Below are 20616 nucleotides of genomic sequence, written 5' to 3' on the forward strand. Positions count from 1 at the left end.
TGCAAAATAACAAGATTAACTGGGGCAAATTAGACGATGGATACAGTTTCTCCGGGGTGCAGAGATCAAATCAATGAGTGACTTGAACTTGCAATGTAATTATTGCATACAGACCGTTAAAGGAATATTACCGAACATCAACACTAATTCAATGAGAAATGTGATGGAGATGGAGAAGGCAACTCTGTTGATGTATGATAGCTATAGAGCAAAGAAAACAGGGATATGTAAAAATAAAAGTTCACATTGCTAAATAAGAGCAACATTGCAACTGTACACTGAAAGCAAGCACTTTGCAATCATTCCGGAGATGGTGAGGTGTGTTGCCATGCACACATGAATGTTATAAGACTGTCACGCAACATACAAAGAAGAAAGGCATTTGGAAACCTGCAACATTATTGTCAGCATTAAGGATATACATTCATTAAAGTAACAGCAAAGGAACTCTGAACTTCACAGCTGGCTTTCCATGTTCCTGCTGGAATGGGGTGAACTGGAGATGAACGTGGAACTTTGTGCACACATTCAGAAGAGAAGAAAAGAAAAAACTTCACGTTCGTACAACAAAGGAATGGCAGCTGAGTTTATTTGGACAATGCAGCCCCACGTTGAGTAAAACCAAATGGCTTCAAACTGCGGAATTACAAGCAAAACCTTAAACATCTGCCATGATAGCAATGGAACCGCTTATGGACAGAGGTAATTGCAAATCACCAAGGTCCTGACAATACCTTAGAGGTGAGAATGGAGGCGAGAGCTATATATACAAAATATAGTGAATTTTAATCATTCTTGGGGTATGTGGTTGACATAATCAGGGAGGAGGGGCATATACAGTGAGGAGGCTATATCCCACCTGCAGATTTGTTCCATGAAAATCCAAATAGGGAGGAGGTGTGGGATGGGTGCAGGAGGATAATTGAAATACAAATAATGGAGGCTCCACTTCAAGTGAAAGGATTTTCTTGTCCTACAGGTTGTGCTCTGAAACTGCTGCTTGTGCAGTTAGGTTTCCACCTCACGCCATGAAACATTCGCTGATATACTGGGGTTGGGGGGAAAGGGGGTGGTTTTGCTGCTCTTCTCAACATCTAGAGTGACCCTGACAAGGCGTTTGCAGAGCAAGTTGGGCCCTCTTGATTTACTCGACCTCTGAACCTGGCGGCGCTCTCCTCCATCTTCCATTAAGTGTATTCTTTCATGCTCCCCCCTGGCATGTGAGAAATTACAAAGGTTGACACTTTAGTTTTCCAGGAAGGGGCAGAAAAATGGGTTGGAGAGGGAGGGGTTGGGGGGAAAGAGGCAGAGGGGTGGGGAGGGGTGGGAACGTCAGATACACTGGAACAGTCAACCACTCTGATTGTTAATTTCATGCTGGAAGTTCTTCTGATGAGACCGCAGTGATGTCAGTGAAGCAGGCAGTTACTGCTCTCAGTCTTTGTAACATGCTAAACATAACACTGTTCTGGAAAACAAAATCAGTTGTGTTTTATAAAAGAGATGTTTGTGCTTGGCAAGCTGCTCAAAAACGATCTAGTCATCCTCTTCGTCCCCCACTTTCGATGTCTCTGTGTCCTTGTTTGGGCACCTGAAGCACTTCTCGAAGAACCTGATAATGGTTTTGTGTAGGTGCAGCCAGACTGTGGGTTTCTCCATGTAATGGCCTTCATCGGGATATATCTGCAGAAGGGTTAGATTTACACCTGAGTAATGCACTGCAGGAAATTAATGACAATGACAATAACAACTGACATTCATATGGTGCCTGTGCCATTCCCACGCTGCTCCGCAATGGGTTTAATCAATCAACACTAATACCTTGCCTCGTATAGCGAGGCCTAGATTTTAACTTAAAGCAGGCGTGAGGTTATCACTGGTTAGGCAGCATCCAAGGAATAGGAAATCCGACGTTTCGGGCATAAGCCCTTCATCAGGAATTCCTGATGAAGGGCTTATGCCCGAAACGGCGGATTTCCTATTCCTTGGATGCTGCCTAACCTGCTGTGCTTTAACCAGCAACACATTTTCAGCTGTGATCTCCAGCATCTGCAGGCCTCATTTTTACCCGTGAGGTTATCACTGCTCATTTTTATGAAAGAGGAAATCGGACAGAGTTCTTACAGGTGGCAAGGTGCCTCAGTGGTTAGCACTACTGCCTCACAATGTCAGGGACTTGGGTTCAATTCCAGCCTTGGGCTATTGTCTGTGTGGAGCTTTCACATTCTTTCTGTGCCTGCATGGGTTTCTTCAGGGTGCTCTGGTTCCATCCCACAGTCCAAAGATGTGCAGGTTAGTTGAATTGCCATTGCTATAATGTCCAAGGATGTGCAGGCTAGGTCAATTGGCCATTGCTAAATTGTCCACAGTGTGCAGACTAGGTGGGCTAACCATGGGAAATACAAGGATACTGTAAAGGGGTAAGTACTAGTTTTGGTCACCCAGTTATAGGAAGGATATTATCAAGCTGGAGAGGTTTCAGAAGAGACTTACCAGGATGTTGCTGGGTGTAGAAGGCTCAAGTTATAAAGGAAGGCTGGGACATTTTTCCCTGGAGCATAGGGGGTTGAGGAGTGACCTGACAGAAGTTTATAAAATAAAGAGAGGTATGGATAGAGCTAATGGTAATTGTCTTTCCATAAGTTGGGGAATTTCAAGTCTAGGGGGCACATTCTTAAGGTGACAGGAGAGAGATTTAAGAAAGACCTAAGAGATAAATCCTTTTACACAGATGGAGGTTCGAGTGTGGAATGACCTTCCTGAGGAAGTGTTGGATGTGGATACAGTTACAATGTTTAAAAGATATTTTGTGGTTACATAAATAGGGAAGGTTTGTAGGGATATGGGCCAGGAGCAGGCAGATGGGACTCTTTTAGTTTCGGATTATGTTTGGCATGGGCTGGTTGGACCAAAGGGTCAATTTATGTGCTGTCTAACTCTATGGTTGGGATGCTCTTCATAGGGGCAGTGTGGACACACTGGGCTGAGTGGTCTGCTTCCACTCTGTAGGGAATCTATGAAACTTCTTAGAGCATGTCCAGTTAATCTCCCTCTCCCTCTCTTTATTGTATAACCAAGATTTTCTTTCTCCTTCAAGCATACACATTTTAGAGATGAACCACATCTTTTTATTAACTGGCACCTATGGGACCATGAATGTGCAACTAAATCAAATATTCCGATTAGTCAAGGGTCCACACAAAAACACACACTCAGTAATAGAGATGTAATGCAGGAAGCTATGCTGATCACTGTTATGCTTTAGTTACAGCATAAGTCATTTAAATGACAATACAACTGTGCCTTAAATAAAACATTCTGGCAGAGAGCCTCCTCACTCATATTCTCAACGGACTACTTGGAGATTGCGGTAATACAGTACACTTTGCTTTATTTGAGGTATGTAATTTATGCTGGTTTATCAAGGGTTCTGGTTCATTTAAGGTGCCAGTTAAAACAAAGTTTGCTGTACACATTATTTTTCTGTTGGTCTTCAGGCAGTCATTACAAATCCTAAACGTTGTTTGACTACATTGTTTTCCTCATGTTCCCTCAGGTTTTTCAGCCAATCAGTGTTAATCTGTCCCCTTTTGTTTTTGTCCCCTCAGCCAATGGAAACAGCTTCTCCTTATTTATGGTCTCCAAACCCTTAACGACTTGAAACATCTCTATCGCATCTCCCCTCAGCCTTCATTGTTCCAAGGAGAACAATCTAGGTCCTCCATTTATTCTTTCATGGAATGTATCATTGTCTAGGTTGGCATTGGCTGTCCATCCCTAATTGAACTTGAGCTGAGTGGCTTATCAGGCCATTTCAGAGGGTACTTTAGCAATCTACTCTATTGATGTGTATCTAGAGTTATATGTAGGCCAGACCATGTAAGGATGGCAGATTTCCTACCCCAAATAACTTTAGTGAACCAATCTGTTCTTAATATAACAACTAGCAATAGTTGCCATGATCACCATGACTGGGACAACCTTCATATTCCAGATTTATTAAGAATTCAAATTCCACCAGCTTCTCTGAATTAGCATTAAGCATCAGTTTGAACCTCAAGATTACTGACCCAGTCACATTACCACTGTGCCACCATATCTCCCATGAGGTTGTGGGTTTTTGGTGAACTAGCAAGCTAAATTATTAATCAGCGTACACAAGTTCAAATCCCACCATGTAGATTGCGAAGGAAAGCCATCCTTTATAATTCAAAATAGTAACTCTGTAAGGCACTGCAAACATAACATACCTGCAATGAATAGTTAGCCTTTGCACTGATTAAATGGGTTATAAGGTCTGCTGTATGTTGGAAATGGACAGTTTCTGAAAAAGGAAAAGACGCGGCCATGAGATAGAAAAACAATACAAACTAAGTCCTGCAAGCTGAAGTAAAGGAAACAAATAGTGGAAGTAAACAGCAAGATTATCAGGATTTGAAGAAAAAACAAATAGCAAGGAAGGTCGACAAAATGTGAGGAGTATACCAATGGTTCATTCAGCCTTTCAAACCCCCTCCTCCATTCATTTCAATTCTGACTGATCCGTATGTTAATCTCCAGTTACCTGCTGCAGTTCCACCACCACTTAATACCCTTGGCTTAACTAAAATATAATTATTTCAGATTTGACATTTTCAATTGATTCAACAACATTTTTGGATGGAGTTCCAGATTTTCACCATCTTCCTTGTGAAGAAATGCTTCCCGATGACAGCCATGAATGTTCTGGCTTCAATTTTAACATATTTTTTCCTTTTGTCACTGCCCAAATGAATAGCTTCTGCCCAAGTCCCCAATCAATTCTTTCGGTCATCTTTAACCCCTCAATAATATTACGCAGGAACCTTTCATACTCTGGGAAACAGAAGCCCTGCCCGTGCAACATCATCTTATAATTCTTTTGCTCCAGGAGCCATTCTAGAAGATCTGAATGGTACCCTCTCCCAATAAATCCTTTACTGGGGTGCTGTGACCAAAACCATCTTCCTTTCAATGCTGGATGTGATGTTGCTGTCAATTTAAGAAATTATTTTGTCCTGGTTTTTATTTTTGAAGAGAGATTGTAAGGCAGAGGTTGAAATAAGTTGTCTCTAAGAAAGTAAACAATTTGTGAAGTTTTGGGATATTTTTAAAGTTAGAACATTAGAAGCAGCCTCTGGGTGTGGCCAGCTCTCACAGATCAGGCTTTCTAATTTTAGATTCAGTTTTATGGAATCCCAACAGCATGGAATCAGGCCCTTCGGCCCAACAAGTCCACACTGACCCTCAAAAGAGTAACCCACCCAAACCCATTTCCCTACCATCACCCCTGACTAATGCACCTAACCTACTCATCCCTGAACATTATGGGCAATTTAGCATGGCCAATCCACCAAACCTGCACATCTTTGGACTGCAGGAGGAAAGCGGAGCACCCGGACATGGGGAGAATGTGCAAACTCCATGCAGTCACCCAAGGCCAGAATCGAACCCAAGTCCCTGGCTCTGTGAGGCAGCTGTGCTAACTACTGAGCCACCATGCTGCCTCTTTGGGATATCAAACATGTTGGAAACTTCAGTGAATGACTCTTGGCTGCTATTTTCTCTGGATGTTTTTTTCTTCCTAGATTGGAGAACTGCATGCAAGAATATATTTCTGAATTTGTCTTTTTTCCAAGGGGTATGTTTATGGGATGCTACTCTATTAGACCAGCTAATTAGTAATCGGAACTATATGTATAATTCTGTTAAGTTTTCCAATAGTTAAGTTATTTTAATTTCCTCCTTCTTTTGTTTGTATTTTAACTATAGTTTTTAAATAAATTGTGTTTTGCCTAACACAGAATAGTTTAATCAGTCACATTGCATCTGGAACATAGTACTTCACATCCACCTGTAAAATAAGAAAACATTGGGGTCTAGGTTACCTTCTTAAAAATATTTTGAGGGGGTATGATCTGGTCCATAACATGGACAACCTGTTGTAGGCTTCCATGTGCTGTGCTTGTAAAATATAAATTTACCATCATCCTGTAAGAGAAATAGACTTCTGACTTGAGTTTGATGTAATCTATCATTTAATGAACTGCTGTTCAAACTAAGATTCTATCATTTCTTGTATCAGAAAATGCAGCCAAATATATAGTGATATATCACTATATCTGAAAATTACTAAAACTTCTGTAATTGGACGATAGCTTGCTTTTCTTAGCAAACTGTTGAGACTTAGTGAGATAATTATCATTTGACTGTCAGTGAGTAGGTCTAACACTTCTGAACATTTCAATGTGTGAATCTAAAATGGCCATTTCCAGTTGTCTGCCATTATCCTGTTCATTTATATCTTGTTTGGAGAGTACAGATCGATTGAAGAGGTTCTCACAACAAATTCAGTCTACTTCATTCGAAGCAGGATAAACACAGAGCTTGAGTGTGCAATAGGGCTGAATATTTTAAACTTAGGGTTCAGCGTACCCAAAGGCAGCTCAGTGATGGAGGAGAATCTGGAACAAGTCTTGCTTCAAGAAATTGAGGTCTGTTCAATCAAGACTCAACACAAGAGCAGAACACATTGGAAAGATTTGCAGAATGATGTCCAACTTATTAGGCCAGATTATTAACACAATTTCTGTGATAACCAGGTCCTTGGGTGGGACTTGAAGTCAGCACTTTACCCTCTGTACCCCAAAATCTAGTCGTGATCTAGATTAATCCTGCAAATCTGAGAGGAAATACAGTGCATAGAGTCTTAGGGCGGAATCTTATAGTGGTCTGAATGTTGGGGGCAGTGTTGAGATTTGCAGCACAATTGGACAAGAAGCCAGCAAGGCCTATTTGACATCGGGACTAACTTGCTGCATTATTTATGTATCTGTTGGCTGTGGAAGTGAGTTTTTCGCTAGGCAGCTGTGAGTTTCTTTGAAGGATATTTCAATCAAGATTCTTGCAACCAAACATCAGAGAGTTTGACCATAGCTTTAATGCTGTTTAATCTGTTTTCCACTGCTGAGTCTCAAGCTTAGATGTTTCTCATCAATCTGTTCAGAGACATTACCACACACATCTGGAGCGCGTGGGACTATAATCCAGGTTTCTTGGTCTAGAGGCAGGGACACAACCATTTCACCACAAAATACCTCCATGTATTATTGATCATCCTCTCCAGGTGTGTTATTACACATCTCTGGAGCAGGTGGGACTTGAACCCAGGCTCAGGGGGAGGGATACTACTGCAGTGCTGTAAGAGCCTTTGGTCTCATTCAGGTAAACTTGGCGTCAGCTGCTGAGTCAAGAGAAGTTTAACATTTAAGGGTGAAAGCCTTGGGAATCCATCTCATGGACCTGGATCAATGAACCCTGACGTCCCTAGGGTTTTGGGAGGGTGAGGGGAAAGAATGGCTTGGCTAATTTACAAACAGTTCTCATTGAACATTTCTCCTTCTGTTTCCCTTGCCTGCAGTGACAATGGTATAAGAGCCTGGGGCGTGGCTGAGAACAAGTCACTGTTACTATGAGAGGCTGCTGTGGGCAGCAAGGAGTCATTGGGCTTTCCTGAAGGACATGAGGGAAGGAGAGCATTCCTTCTCTTCCATGTCCATGGGAACAGCCATAAAAAGCACAATACCTCTGGAGCCAAGTTCTCATGCTTCCTACTTGCTGCTGGGCATCCCATGTCCATGTAATAGGACTTGCATGGAGGCAGAGTTTTCCCAAGATGTTGTTCTCCCTCTCTACTGCATCCAGAAATGGCAGGAAGTGGTTTGGCACCTACACCATCACACTCAATCACAGCAGTGGAGTAGAGCAGAAGAAAGCCATTCAGCCATTTGTTTGCATTGGCTCTTTAAACAATCATGATTACCCAGTGTAAATCTCCTGCCTCTTCCCCATCCCCTTGTAAACAATGTTGATCCACAAACTTATCCAGGGCCCTCTGTAATGCCTCACACGAGTACCGCAGAAGAGTACTGACATTGAGCCATGATGTGTTTTTGAGGGTGAGAGAGACAGGGTTTTAATTAGTAAATGAATCAAAGTGGCACGGTGGCACAGTGGTTAGTACTGCTGCCTCACAGGGTCAGAGACCTAGGTTCAATTCCCGTCTCAGGCAATTGTCTGTGTGGAGTTTGCACATTCTCCCCGTGTTTGTGTGGGTTTCCTCCAGGTGCTCCGGTTTCCTCTCACAGTCCAAAGATGAGCGGGTTAGGTGAATTGGCCATGCTAAATTACTCGTAATGTTAGGGAAATGGATCATGGGTGGGTTGCTCTTCAGAGAGTTGGTGTGGATTTGTTGGGCCGAAGGACCTGTTTCCACACTGTGAGTAATCTAATCTAATCAAGTTATAGGGAAAAAGCAGGAAAGTGGAGTTGAACATTATCAGATCAGCACAAACTCACTGAATGGAGGAACAGACTCGATAGCCTATGTCTAGTGATTTTAGGTCCTTATCTTAATTGTGTTAAAGAAAGTTCGATGTCGGAAAATTTCTTGCTCTCTCAATTTTAACCCTTGTCTCTAACTCTTCCTCAGAATCACAAAATCATGACAGAGCAGCAAGTGGCCTTTGGCTCATTGTACCTGAGCTGTGCTCTCCATGCTGGCTGTGTGTTAGCTGACAATTGAGGCTGAATGGTCAAAGAGCAGAGGAATTCTGAGCAAAATGATTGCTTGCAACTGAACCTCAAAAACCCCAAATAGTCACCATTTGAGGAACAGCCAAGCATTGCTAAGGTTCAGCCGTGATAGATCAGCACCGATTGATCACCCCGACAGTGAGCAGATGTCTGAGCCCTCCCACAGAAACCCTCCCCACACGATTTCAGGTCAGAGATTGTTACTGAGAACTCATGGAATTTCACTTGTCCACACTCTTACCATCTGCAGTTCCATGGATTAGCAGCAATTCCTCCTCTTGGAGTCGGGTTACTCGATATTCTAATTCCGACATCTACAAATGAAGCAGGAAGACATGTTGGTGCTTGATGATGCAATGTGTCTATAATTAGTGATCGGAAGTTACCAGCTTGAATCTGAAGCCTTTCTTTTCTAGGACAAAGTGAGGACTGCAGATGCTGGAGACCAAAGTTGAAAAATGTGGTGTCGGAAAAACACAGCAGGCCAGGCAGCATCCGAGGAGCAGGAGAATCGACGTTTCGGGCATAAGCCCTTCTTCAGGCTTTTCTATTCTAGCCAAGCAACATAAGTCGATCTAATTGAGACCAGATACACTGAGTAGATCCATCTAATTACTGATATTGTAATGTATTAGTGTAGCCTGAAATATTAACACTGTATTTTCACAGATGCTGTCTTGTCCCCATTTGCTGCTTCTACGTCTACTGTCCCTTTCATATCGTAAACTAAAAGTAAATTTCCATTTTGCAGCAATTTATCCCTCCACAAGAACCCCCATTCTTAGAAACAAAACATTGAAGGCTATAGGGATTTCTTTGCAAAAGGAGAAATGTTGAAGTGTCAGAAATGTTAAGATACCTTCACTGGTTGGCTCCAACAGATTGCTTTGAATAAACAAATCAAAGTTCACACCGAAGCAAGTGTCCTGAGGAGGGAGCTCCTGTTAGACAGGAAGGCTGAAATCCTCGAATATTGGTTCCAACTGGAATAGTGGAACCATTTGTTTATGTTTTATCTGTCAATGGGAGGTGGGATTGCTGACTAGACCACCATTTCTTGTCCATCTCTCATTATTAAGAGCCAACCCCATTGCTGTGGGTCTTGACTCACATGTAGGCCAGACCAGGTGAGCATTTCGCTTGTTCGCTCATGGGATATGGATGTCCAATATTTATTTATTGCCCAATGCGAGTTAACTGGTGATGATGAACTGTCTTCTCATGCCAATGCAGTCCATACACTGTAGGTTGACCCAAAATGTTGTTAGGGAGGGAATTTCAGGATTTTAACCCAACAATTATAAACAAATCTTGATATAGATTCAGTCACGGAGGTGTACAGCACGGAAACAGACCCTTCTGTCCAACTTGTCCATGCCAACCAGATATTCTACATTAGTCTAGTCCCATTTGCCAGCACTTGGCCCATATCCCTCTAAACTCTCTGGATACTCTTTGGAGGGTCAGTGTGGACTTAGAGTCATAGAGTCAGAGAGATGTACAGCATGGAAACAGACCCTTCGGTCCAACTTGTCCATGCCGACCAGATATCCCAACCCAATCTAGTCCCACCTACCAGCACCTGGCTCATATCCCTCCAAATCCTTCCTATTCATTTATACTTGTTTGGTCAAATGGCCTGTTTCCACACTGTAGCGATTCTATGATTCTATGATAAACCCTTCCTGTTCATCAACCCAGCCAGATGCCTTTTAAATGTTGTAATTGGACCAGCTTCCACCACTTCCTCTGGCAGCTCATTCCATACATGCACCACCCTCGATGTGAAAAAAGTTGCCGTTTAGGTCCCTTTTAAATTTTTCTCCTCTCACCTTAAACCTAGGCTCTCTATGTTTTAGACTCTCCTACCCTGGGGAACAGAATATTCACCCTATCCATCCCCCCTCCGCTGATTTTTTTAAACTTCTTTATGGTTACCCCTCATCCTCTGATCCCCAAGGGGAAGATATATTTCTAAGTCAGGATGGTGAATGACTTGTTGATGGTGGTGTTCCCATGTATCTGCTGCCCTCATCCTTCAAAATGGAAGTGGGTTCAATGTTATTATATCAGTATTCTCCTACGTAGCACTGTTCAGATTGACACATCTTGCAGTTCCATTCATTCCTCTTTCTTGAAGAACTCTCTCACCTCCCCATCTGAACAGCCAACGCTTACCTATTGTCATTGCCCTTTCACATGCCTCACAGTCATAGTCCCTTCTCCCTATACAAGTCATTACAAACACTTACACCTCTCTAGTCTCTTTCTGTCTCTCTCTCTGCAGGCGAAGAATACATTCAACCTGGTGCATTGCAAGGTCGAGGGTTGAAGTGAATGGAGTCTGGGGGAGGGTGGCAGTGCTGATCCAGTTGCTCCACCAGGAAGCGATGATATCCTAGGAGGGTTACAAATGCCAGTGGCCTCCTGCTGTGACAGTTGAGGCGCCAGTGCGTGGACACTTGGGGAAAACTGACCCTTAACTGCCACTAAACAGATTCAAGAATGGCTTCTTCCCTGCTTTCATCAGATTTTTGAATGAACCTCTCAAATGTTAATTCTGATCTCTCTCGCTGCACCTTCTTTGTGGCTGTAACACTGTAGGCTGCACTTTGTTCTGCTACCTTGATGCACTTTGTATGGTACACTCTGGCTACATAGGATGCAAAACAACACTCTTCACTGTAAATGTGGCAACAATCAAGCAGGGACTCTCACCCCCTTTGCCCTGTGGAGGAGGAGGAGAATTGCTGCTATGGGCAGTACTGTCGCTTCTCTTTCTGGATTAGTGGTGCTGGAAGAGCACAGCAGTTCAGGTAGCATCCAAAGTGCAGCGAAATCGAGGTTTCAGGCTTTTGGGCTGCACTTTGGATGCTGCCTGAACTGCTGTGCTCTTCCAGCACCACTAATCCAGAATCTGCAGTCATTGTTTTTACCTCTGTTGCTTCTCTTGTCCCTCGTCAGAGATGGACAGTGGAGTGTTCCAGCTGCTCCCGTGCAGGGAAGTGGAACCAAACATTTGTGTAATGCCTTCCAGGCAGTTGGTTGGGACCTCCAAGCTGTATTTGCGGCTATGGGAGCTCTGGAACAGAGGCCCATCACTGACCATGGCTGGAGCACTTCAATGTCACTGATCAAAGTCTCCGCAACCTGTCAGTTTCACTGAGGAAGCTGGCCCCACAGTGATTCTGACCCTGCTGACAGTTCCCAGGCCATCTGCTCTGCTTGGGAAATCCAGAATGCATGGGTAAGGTTGATGCTAAAGCTGCAGCTAACACTAAAGCTCAGTGCTTTTAACTGCTCTTTCTTTTCATCCCCACAAGAAAATGCCCCTCTCCTCTTTAATTCACATAAACCTGGGAGACGGCAGGATAATGCTAGGATCCCAAACTGATGTCACCTTTAGGGGACCTAACTCCCTGAATATATGCAAACCCACCTCCCCTTGCCTGTAAAAGTTACCCCTGTAGTCAGCAGTTCTTGAGCAAATGTGACTAGTTATTTATTATGGTCTTTTGCGCAGGAAAATCAAATCCCTACTGAGATACAAGGACTTCTACCTGCTCACTATACCAAACTGATATGGTAGTAATTGCTACCTTTACTTATATTGTCTAATGCACTTTTAACTTTCCAAAGAATATTCTTCACCCCTTTAACCTCTTCCTGCCAGTGTCCCATAATTCTATGCAGGCTGCAATTTGTTTTTAGCCAAATAACCATTCACCAGCTCTACATACATTCACTTTAATCTCTCTCACTCAGCAAAACAGATATATCCACTCTGGGGGGGGGGGGGGGGGGGGGGGTGGAAAGGGAGCTTTTGTAATGGGTACAATGGGCAGGTAACAACTTGCTGTCTGGAAATCAAATCACTTCCATTCTTAGCAGATGAATTCAAGGGAGCTGAACCTCATGGGATCAGTTTTTAAAAGAAATAAACTTTTTTGAGAAAGTCTAGCAAGCTAGAAAAGGAGATTGGTTAGCTCAGTTGACTGGATAGCTGGCTTGCAATACAGAATGATGCCAATAGCATTGGTTTAATTTCTGCATTGGCTGATGTTATTATGAAGGATTCTCTTTTTCAACCTCTCCACTCACCACAACCATTTGTCACTCTCAAATGAGAGAGCAGTTCTATGGTCTGGTAGGATTCTGGCATCTTTACCTTCACCAAGCTAAAACTGCATAAAAATTAACCCATCAAACAGCCTTAAGAACATACTTAATAAATTTGCAGCATACAGTTCATCTGTGCATAAGATGAGGCACATAGAAATACAGAAACCAGGAGCAGGTGTAGGTTACTTAGCTCCTCAAGCCTGTTCCACCATTCAATATGATCATTGCCAAACATCCAACCCAGTTCCTGCTTTCTCCCGATACTCATTGATCCCTTTAGCATTAAGAATTATTTCTATTGCCTTCTTGAAAATATTTGATGCTTCAGCTTTTTGTGGCAGAGAATTCCATTCTCTGGGTGAAGAAGTTTCTCCTCATCTAAGTCCTAAATGGCCTACTCTGCATCTTTAGACTGTGGCCTATGGTTCTAGGCTCCTGGGCTATTGAGAACATCCTGTGCTTACCCTATCGTATTCTGTTAGAATTTTATACATTTTTGTGAGACCTCCCTTTGAGTCTTCTAAACTCAAGTAAATATAGCCCTAACTGATCCAGTCTCTCCTCATATACCAGTCCTGCTATCCCAGAAATCAGTCTGGTAAACCTTTGTTGCACTCCCTCTATTGCCAGCGCAGCCTTCCTCAGATAAGGATTAGATAGATTAAATTAGATTACTTACAGTGTGAAAACAGGCCCTTCAGCCCAACAAGTCCACACCGACCCGCCGAAGCGCAACCCACCCATACCCCTACATTTACCCCTTACCTAACACTACGGGCAATTTAGCATGGCCAATTCACCTGACCCGCACATTTTTGGACTGTGGGAGGAAACCGGAGCACCCGGAGGAAACCCACGCAGACACGGGGAGAACGTGCAAACTCCACACAGTCGCCTGAGTCGGGAATTGAACCCGGGTCTCAGACGCTGTGAGACAGCAGTGCTAACCACTGTGCCACCGTGCCGCCCACACGACTGTACTCAATACTCCAGTATGGTCTCCCCAAGGTACTATAGAATTGCAATCAGGCCCCCCTACTCCTGTACTCGAATCATCTCACCATGAAGGACAACATTTGCCATTTTCATTGCCTGCTGCTCCTGCAGCCTCGGGTGTACAAGGACACACAGGGATCATCGCATCTTGCCCTTTTCTAATCGACTGCTATTCATATAATAATTTGCTTCCCTGTTTTTGCTACCGAAGTGGCTAAGCTCATACTTATTCACATGATACTGCATCTGCCATGCATTTACACATTCACTCAGCCTGCCCAAATTACAATGAAGCATCTCTGCATCTTCCAACTCAGTTTTGTGTGAAGATAATACATTGAGTTCCTTCATCTAAATCATTCATTCAACGTGTGAATAGGAGTTCAAGCACTGATCTCTGTGGCTCCACACCAGTCATTGCCTGAAAAAGACCTGTTTTTCATGCTCTTTGTTTCCTTGCTTGCCAATATCGCAGTTTGCTATCCACGAACATTACCTCCAATTCCATGTGCTTTCAGTTTAAGTGTTAATCTCTCACATGGGACCTTATCAAAGGTCTTCTGAAAGTCCAAATAAACCACATCCATTGGTTTCCCATTATCAACTCCATTATATTATGTCCTCGGAAAATTCCAGTAGAATGATGGCCTAGACTTGATGGGCTCAAGGGTCTCTTCATTATGATTTTATGATGCAAAGCTCCCAAACAGCATGTGCTAATGACCAGATAATTGTGTTGCAAGTGGTGTTAATTGAGGGATAAATACTGGCAAGCACATTGGCGGTAACTCTCCAGCTCTCCTTTGAAATAGCACCATGGAATCTGTAAAATCTATTTGAACAGGCAGATGGTTTAATAGCTCAAACTTTTAAAAAGGTCTTTTGGAACAGCGAGCAATGAATTACTGTAGAAGTCAGAAAGATTACTGCATGCCCCTGCTTTGTGTAATTCAACAAAGTAATAGTCTTAATGTGGCATTCATGATTATTGGCAAGTACTATGTTGGCTTCAATGATATTCAATTAAACTCACTGACCCATTCGGAACACTGAGCTAAATGTCCAAGCAAAGTGGATTAAAGCTATCTGCCAAATCTTCTTAATTAAAGGGATATCAGAGAAGAATGCAGAACTATTAACAAATGGAAGGCTTCATATACTTCATGAAATGTTTATTATCTCTTCAGGGGCTGAAATGCCAAGAAGAAAAGGAAAGATATAATCATAGGCAGGCCAGCACATCAGTATGATTAAGAGAATTTGCCGTTGGGTATATTGTGGAGATTGAGACACCCACTCTATTATCAAACTCGCACTAAAGGGGGCTTGTCTAGGCTTTGTGCTCAGGTGCAGCACACTGAATGAAAACCCCTGTAAAAGGCATGATTAACTAGTGGAAAAGAGTCCAAAAATCTAGGTGAAGTTTCTTTTTACTTACCCCATACCCTCTGTCAGCTCTGCTGAGTGTACCAAAATAGCGCTCAGTGAATGCAGAGGCTGTGAAGAAAGAAATAGCAGGTCAGATGTGCAAAGAAATGCCACAGATCTAAAAAGAACTAAAACTATAACCTTCTCAAAAATTGAAATTACTGGAGAAATTCAACTGTCCTGGCAGCATCTGTGGCAAGAGAATTAGAGTTAATGTTTCAGGTACAGTGATACTTGAAAGGGTTCAAAAAGGATTTACAAGGATGTTGCCAAGGTTGGAAGGTTTGAGCTATAGGAAGAGGCTGAATAGGCTAGGTCAGTTTTCCCTGGAGCATTGGAGGCTGGGGTTGGTGATGGGGTGGTGAGGCGAGGGGACCTTATTATAGAGGTTTATAAAATCATGAATGGCACGGATAGGATCAATAGACAAGGTCTTTTCCCTGGGATGGGCGAGACTAGAACTAGAAGACATACATTTCAGGTGAGAGGGGAAAGATTTAAAAGGGAACTCAGGGGTAATTTTTTCATGGAGAGGGTGGTGCGTGGTTGGAATGAGATGCCAGCGGAAGTGATGGAGGCTGGTACAATTACAAGGCATCTGGATGGGTGCATGAATAGAAAGGGTTCAGAGGGATATGGCCAAGTGCTGGCAAATGGAACTAGATTAATTTAGGATATCTGGTCAGTACGGACGAGTTGGACCAAAGGTTCTGTTTCAGTGCTGTACATCTCTAAGACTCTATGATTCTTCTTCAGAACTGATGGTAGCTAGGAAATGATTGGTATATGTGCTGAAGACAGGGGGTGGAGGTCAGGAAGGTAAAAGAGTAAGTGATAGGTGGATCAATGCCTAGAGGAAGAGAAAGACAGTTAGACAAAGGGATTGGTAATGGTGAGCCATGGAGAAATAAAAATTGATAATGGGAACCAGTAGTATGTGAAAATGGGTTGGATGTGCTAAAAGCAGCCTACGTTATGATAGGTCCTGGGGTGTGGGAATGTGTAGATGACATGGAAGAAGATGTCCATACTCTAAAATTATTGAACTCAATATTGAGTCCTGAAGGCTGCAGGTGCCCAATGTGGAGAATGGGATGCTGTTCTTTCAGCTTGTGATGAGTCTTGTCGGAGCACTGTAATCAATTTAGGACCTGAACTGTCCATGTCTTTTAGTCACCGTCTCCATTTATCGCTTATTTCTTTACCCCTCCCCTCCTGTCTTCAGCCATATACAATACACCAACCTTTTCCTCACTACCATCAGTTCTGAAGCAGGGACACTGGACCTGAAAGATTAACTGTTTCTCTCGTTTCTGATGCTGCTAGACCTGCTGAGTTTCTCCAGTGATTTCTGCTTGTTTCAGATTGCCAGCACCCACAGTTCTTTATTTTACAATAACCTCCTTTGTTTGTCTGCAAACATTTGGCTGCAAAGGAGGACGTATCAAATTATAAATCAACATGATGGTGTGTGACTGGCTGGATATGGTGTGTGACTGGCTGGATACACTGGCAAATCACATACACGCATACATTCATATTTTCAGTAGATACAGCTTCCATCAAAATAGCAGCAAGTCATAAAAATATGGTTTAAACACTAATATTATGAGAAGCCAGTTATCTGATTGCATATGATCAAAGTTGGGATGGAGTTAAAGGTGGGAATACAAGCTTCCCAATGTGTCAGCTGGTTTTTTTCAATGGTGCTGATCTATCTGGCACTGAGCTGACTTCAGCTCGGTTACTGGTTGTACCAATAGATCTCAGTGCCCTGAGATAGGAAGGGAGCACTCATCCAGGGTTCTGGCTACTCATAACATTAGGATTGAGTGTCGCGTTGAGTAAGTGAACATCAATCCATAAAAGGGCAGATTCATAAAGTAAATGACTGCCTGGAAGATTCAGACCCCAGGATAATAATAATAGAAAACCTTTTACTAATACATTAAATTTGTTGCCTTGGCAAATAAAGTCATTCTTTTTTTAGTTTAGGTTTTGCAGGTTGAGAGTGTAATGGGCAGGCCTTTATCTAGGTAAAGTTAAAAATCACACAACACCAGGTTTTAGTTCAACAGGTTTATTTGGAAGCACTAGCTTTCTGTGCACTGCTCCTTCATCAGGTGGCTGTGGTGCAGGACCATAAGACACAGAATTTATAGCAAAATATTACAGTGTTATGCAACTGAAATGATATATTGAACAAACCTAGATTGTTGTTAAGTCTTTCATCTTTTAGAATGGATTGCAGGTTTCGGTTCTTTAATATGTAAATCCCACAACTTCTTTAAAGTCACATTCTCAAGATAATTTAGGGTTTCATGAAAAAAAAGGAGGCACTGCATTAAAGGTGTGAGGTTAGAGTATATCTGTCTCCCAATCTTGAGTCAGACTGGTTCTATTTTCAAATTAGGAATTTATAAAATATTACATGGATTGACTGCCTGCAGATTGTGTGCTTTTTGAGCAAAATAGAATGTGGCTGCAAATATAATTCTGCAAATGCAAATTCACCCCATAGACTTATATATGTGTGCATGAGAAAGAGAGAGAGAGTGTGTATGTGTGTGTGTGAATGTGCTTGGTAAAGTGTGCGTGTGAGCGTGATGGAGTGTGAGCCTGTGAGAGGATGTGTGGGTGGGTGGGAGTATGGGTGTGGGTGGGTGAGAGTATGTGTGTGTGTATGAGAGATAGGATGTGTATGAGGGTCTGCATGGGTGTGTGAGGATGTAAGAGTGTATGTGTCTGTGTGAGAGTGTGTGTGTGCATGAGTGTATAGTGTAGTGGGGTCACACACGCAAACACTCTCATGTGCACTCACACTCACACGCACACACACTCTCTCTCTGTCATGCACATGAGCGTGCGCACACACACGCGCATAAGTCTATGAGATGAATTTGGGTTTGCAGAATTATATTTGCAGATACATTCCATTTTGCTCATAAAGACCACAATCTGCAGGCAGTCAATCCATGTAACATTTTATAAATCCCTACTTTGGAAATCGAACCAGTCTGACTCAAGACTGGGATACAGACAGACTCTAACCTCACACCTTTAATGTATTGTTTGAGCGGAGATGTCACTTTTTTTTACAAAACCTTAAGTTATCTCGAGAATGGGACTTAAAAGAAGTTCTGGGATTTACGTATTAGAGAACCGAAACCTGCAACCTATTCTAAATGGCGAAAGACTTAACAACAATCTAGGTTTGTTCAATACATCATTTCAGTTGCATGACATGATAATCTTTTGCGACAGATTCTGTGTCTTATGGTCCTGCTCCACATTTACCTGATGAAGGAGTAACGCTCTGGAAGCAAAAACTTCCAAGTAAACTTGTTGGACGATAACCTGATGTTGTGTGATTTTTAACTGTGTCCACCCCAGTCCAACACTGGCTTCCTTCACATCATTTATCTAATTAAGTAGTCTATCATATCTAGAGGACTAGAGTAGAAATATGCAGAACTAATGCCTACAAAAACCCTGTTAGACCCCACATAGAAGGCTCAGTGCAGAGCTGGGCACCACACCTTAGAAAGGAAATACTGATCTTGGAGGGAATGCATTGTAGGTTAATAAGATTGATACCTGGACTTCAGGGATTCACTTATGAGGAGTGTGATGAACCCGTTCCTTTGACAAGGTTAAATTGTTGCTTCTTCAGCAAGGTTTGAAACAACCCAAGGTTCCATCATGTCTGAAGTTTGCATGGTTCATTGGGGCCTTCCTGTTTACCCCTAACAGATAATGTTTCTGGCCTAAGGCTTTCATGTCTTAATAAAAACTGGTATAATCAAAGGGGAGTGGCCGGCTAGCTGTGTAGCTAGCCTTCGCTTAGATTAGATTCAGTTGCAGTAAGGGATGTGTGAAAAAGGCTCATGAACTCTCTTCTCTGACTTGAAGCCTGTAAGCACTTTGTGTCATTTTTACTCTTTATGCAAAGGGTCTGTTTATGGGGAGTGTTGCAACTGTCTTCAGAACAGCATCATGAAGTTGGGATAAGCTGTCAGGTTTGGATAGGATAAGTTATCCGGTATTCTATTTTCTGTTCTTTGTGCTTCATTCCATAATTTTGTAAATAAATTCTGTTTGTTTAAAAACTTGGCAGTCAGATCAGCTGATTCACTCCAGGAATATCCACTATACACTTACCAGCAAAGTTCCCGCCTGGGCTACCTGCTTAAAAATGTTTTGAGGGGTCGGGCCTGATCCACAACAGGAGAGGTTATACAAATTAGGCCTATTTCCTCCAGAGTTTAGAAGGTTAAGGGTGATCTGATTGAAGTCTTCAAGATATTAGCAGGAAAAGACATGGTAGATAAAGATGAGCCATTTTCACAGGTTGGGGATTCTAGAACTAGGGGGAATAATCTGAGAATTAGGGACAGACCATTCAGGAGTGATGTTAGGAAGAACGTCTACATGCAAAGGGTTGTAGATGTTTGTAATGCTCTTCTACAAATGGCAGTGGATGTTAAATCAGTCATTAACTTTAGATCTGAGAGAATTATTTTGTTAAGCAAACATGTTAAAGCAATATATGCCAAACTTAGGTACATGGAGCTAGGCTACAGATCAGCCTTAATCTCACTGAATGGTGAAACAGACTCAAGGAGCTCCTTCTGTTCCGATGTTCCTGTCATGATGACAGGGTTAAAAGCAAGAAACACAGGTTTAACAACAGAAAACTGGAAGGGAGGAGGGAAGTCAAACAGAGCTGAGACTCTCACAAGAGGATACGCAACCATACATAAGAAAGGCCATTTGGTTGATACAAATGCATGCATTCAAAAAACTGTTAAACGCTGCTCATTTCAGTTTCCAATTACTTCCTAAATGATTCCAGTTTTATAGTCTTCATTAAGCTCTCTGGAGGTTTATTCTATATGTTGATCACTGCTTATTAAAAAAAAACTGATATCAATTCTAAATTTACCTTTTACTGGTTTAAATTGTGCTCCTGTCCTATTGCCACTATTTAATTCTACTGCATCATCCATCTGGTAGAGCTCCATAAAAATCATCTGTCCCATATTTTACCTTTGGGTTGGGGGAATTGTCTAATTGTCTCTCCCATCTTTTTTCATAAACCAACATGGAAATCCAACCTTGGAAGTGGATTTAACATCTCCTAAAGACTAGAATATGTTTGTACTGTCTAATATTTATCAAAATATGGTAAATCCAGGAGACAAATAAATACTTTATTAAAATAAAATGAAGTATAACAAATAAAACAGTCTTTATGACTTTGTTCTAGCTGACTGCAGTCATCCACCACCACTTAATTACCTTGCATCAGACCACAGAGCAGAGTACAAATGAACAGAAACATTTATTTTACAGTAACCAAGCCAATGAGCCATACCTTGTAAAAATCAAAATAAACAAACCACACCAGACTGCGGAGGTGTAAAAGAAAGTAGGTCTGGAGGGATAATTAGAAGT

General features: G+C 42.3%; 1 protein-coding gene across 1 annotated transcript in view; it reads right to left on the reverse strand.

Moving 5' to 3' along the window:
* Positions 1-572: 572 nt before the first annotated feature.
* Positions 573-20616, reverse strand: part of dpp6a (dipeptidyl-peptidase 6a) — a 1150594-nt gene continuing 1130550 nt past the window's right edge. Inside the window, exons 23-26 of the mRNA XM_060825137.1 lie at positions 15170-15228; positions 8855-8927; positions 4251-4324; positions 573-1683 (exon numbers count right to left, since the gene is read on the reverse strand). Of these exons, the coding sequence (XP_060681120.1) occupies positions 1537-1683; positions 4251-4324; positions 8855-8927; positions 15170-15228 (353 nt within the window). The 3' untranslated portion in view covers positions 573-1536. The remainder of the gene's footprint in view (positions 1684-4250; positions 4325-8854; positions 8928-15169; positions 15229-20616) is intronic.

Source organism: Hemiscyllium ocellatum, chromosome 5 (assembly GCF_020745735.1).
Source record: "Hemiscyllium ocellatum isolate sHemOce1 chromosome 5, sHemOce1.pat.X.cur, whole genome shotgun sequence".
Lineage (NCBI taxonomy): Eukaryota > Metazoa > Chordata > Chondrichthyes > Orectolobiformes > Hemiscylliidae > Hemiscyllium > Hemiscyllium ocellatum.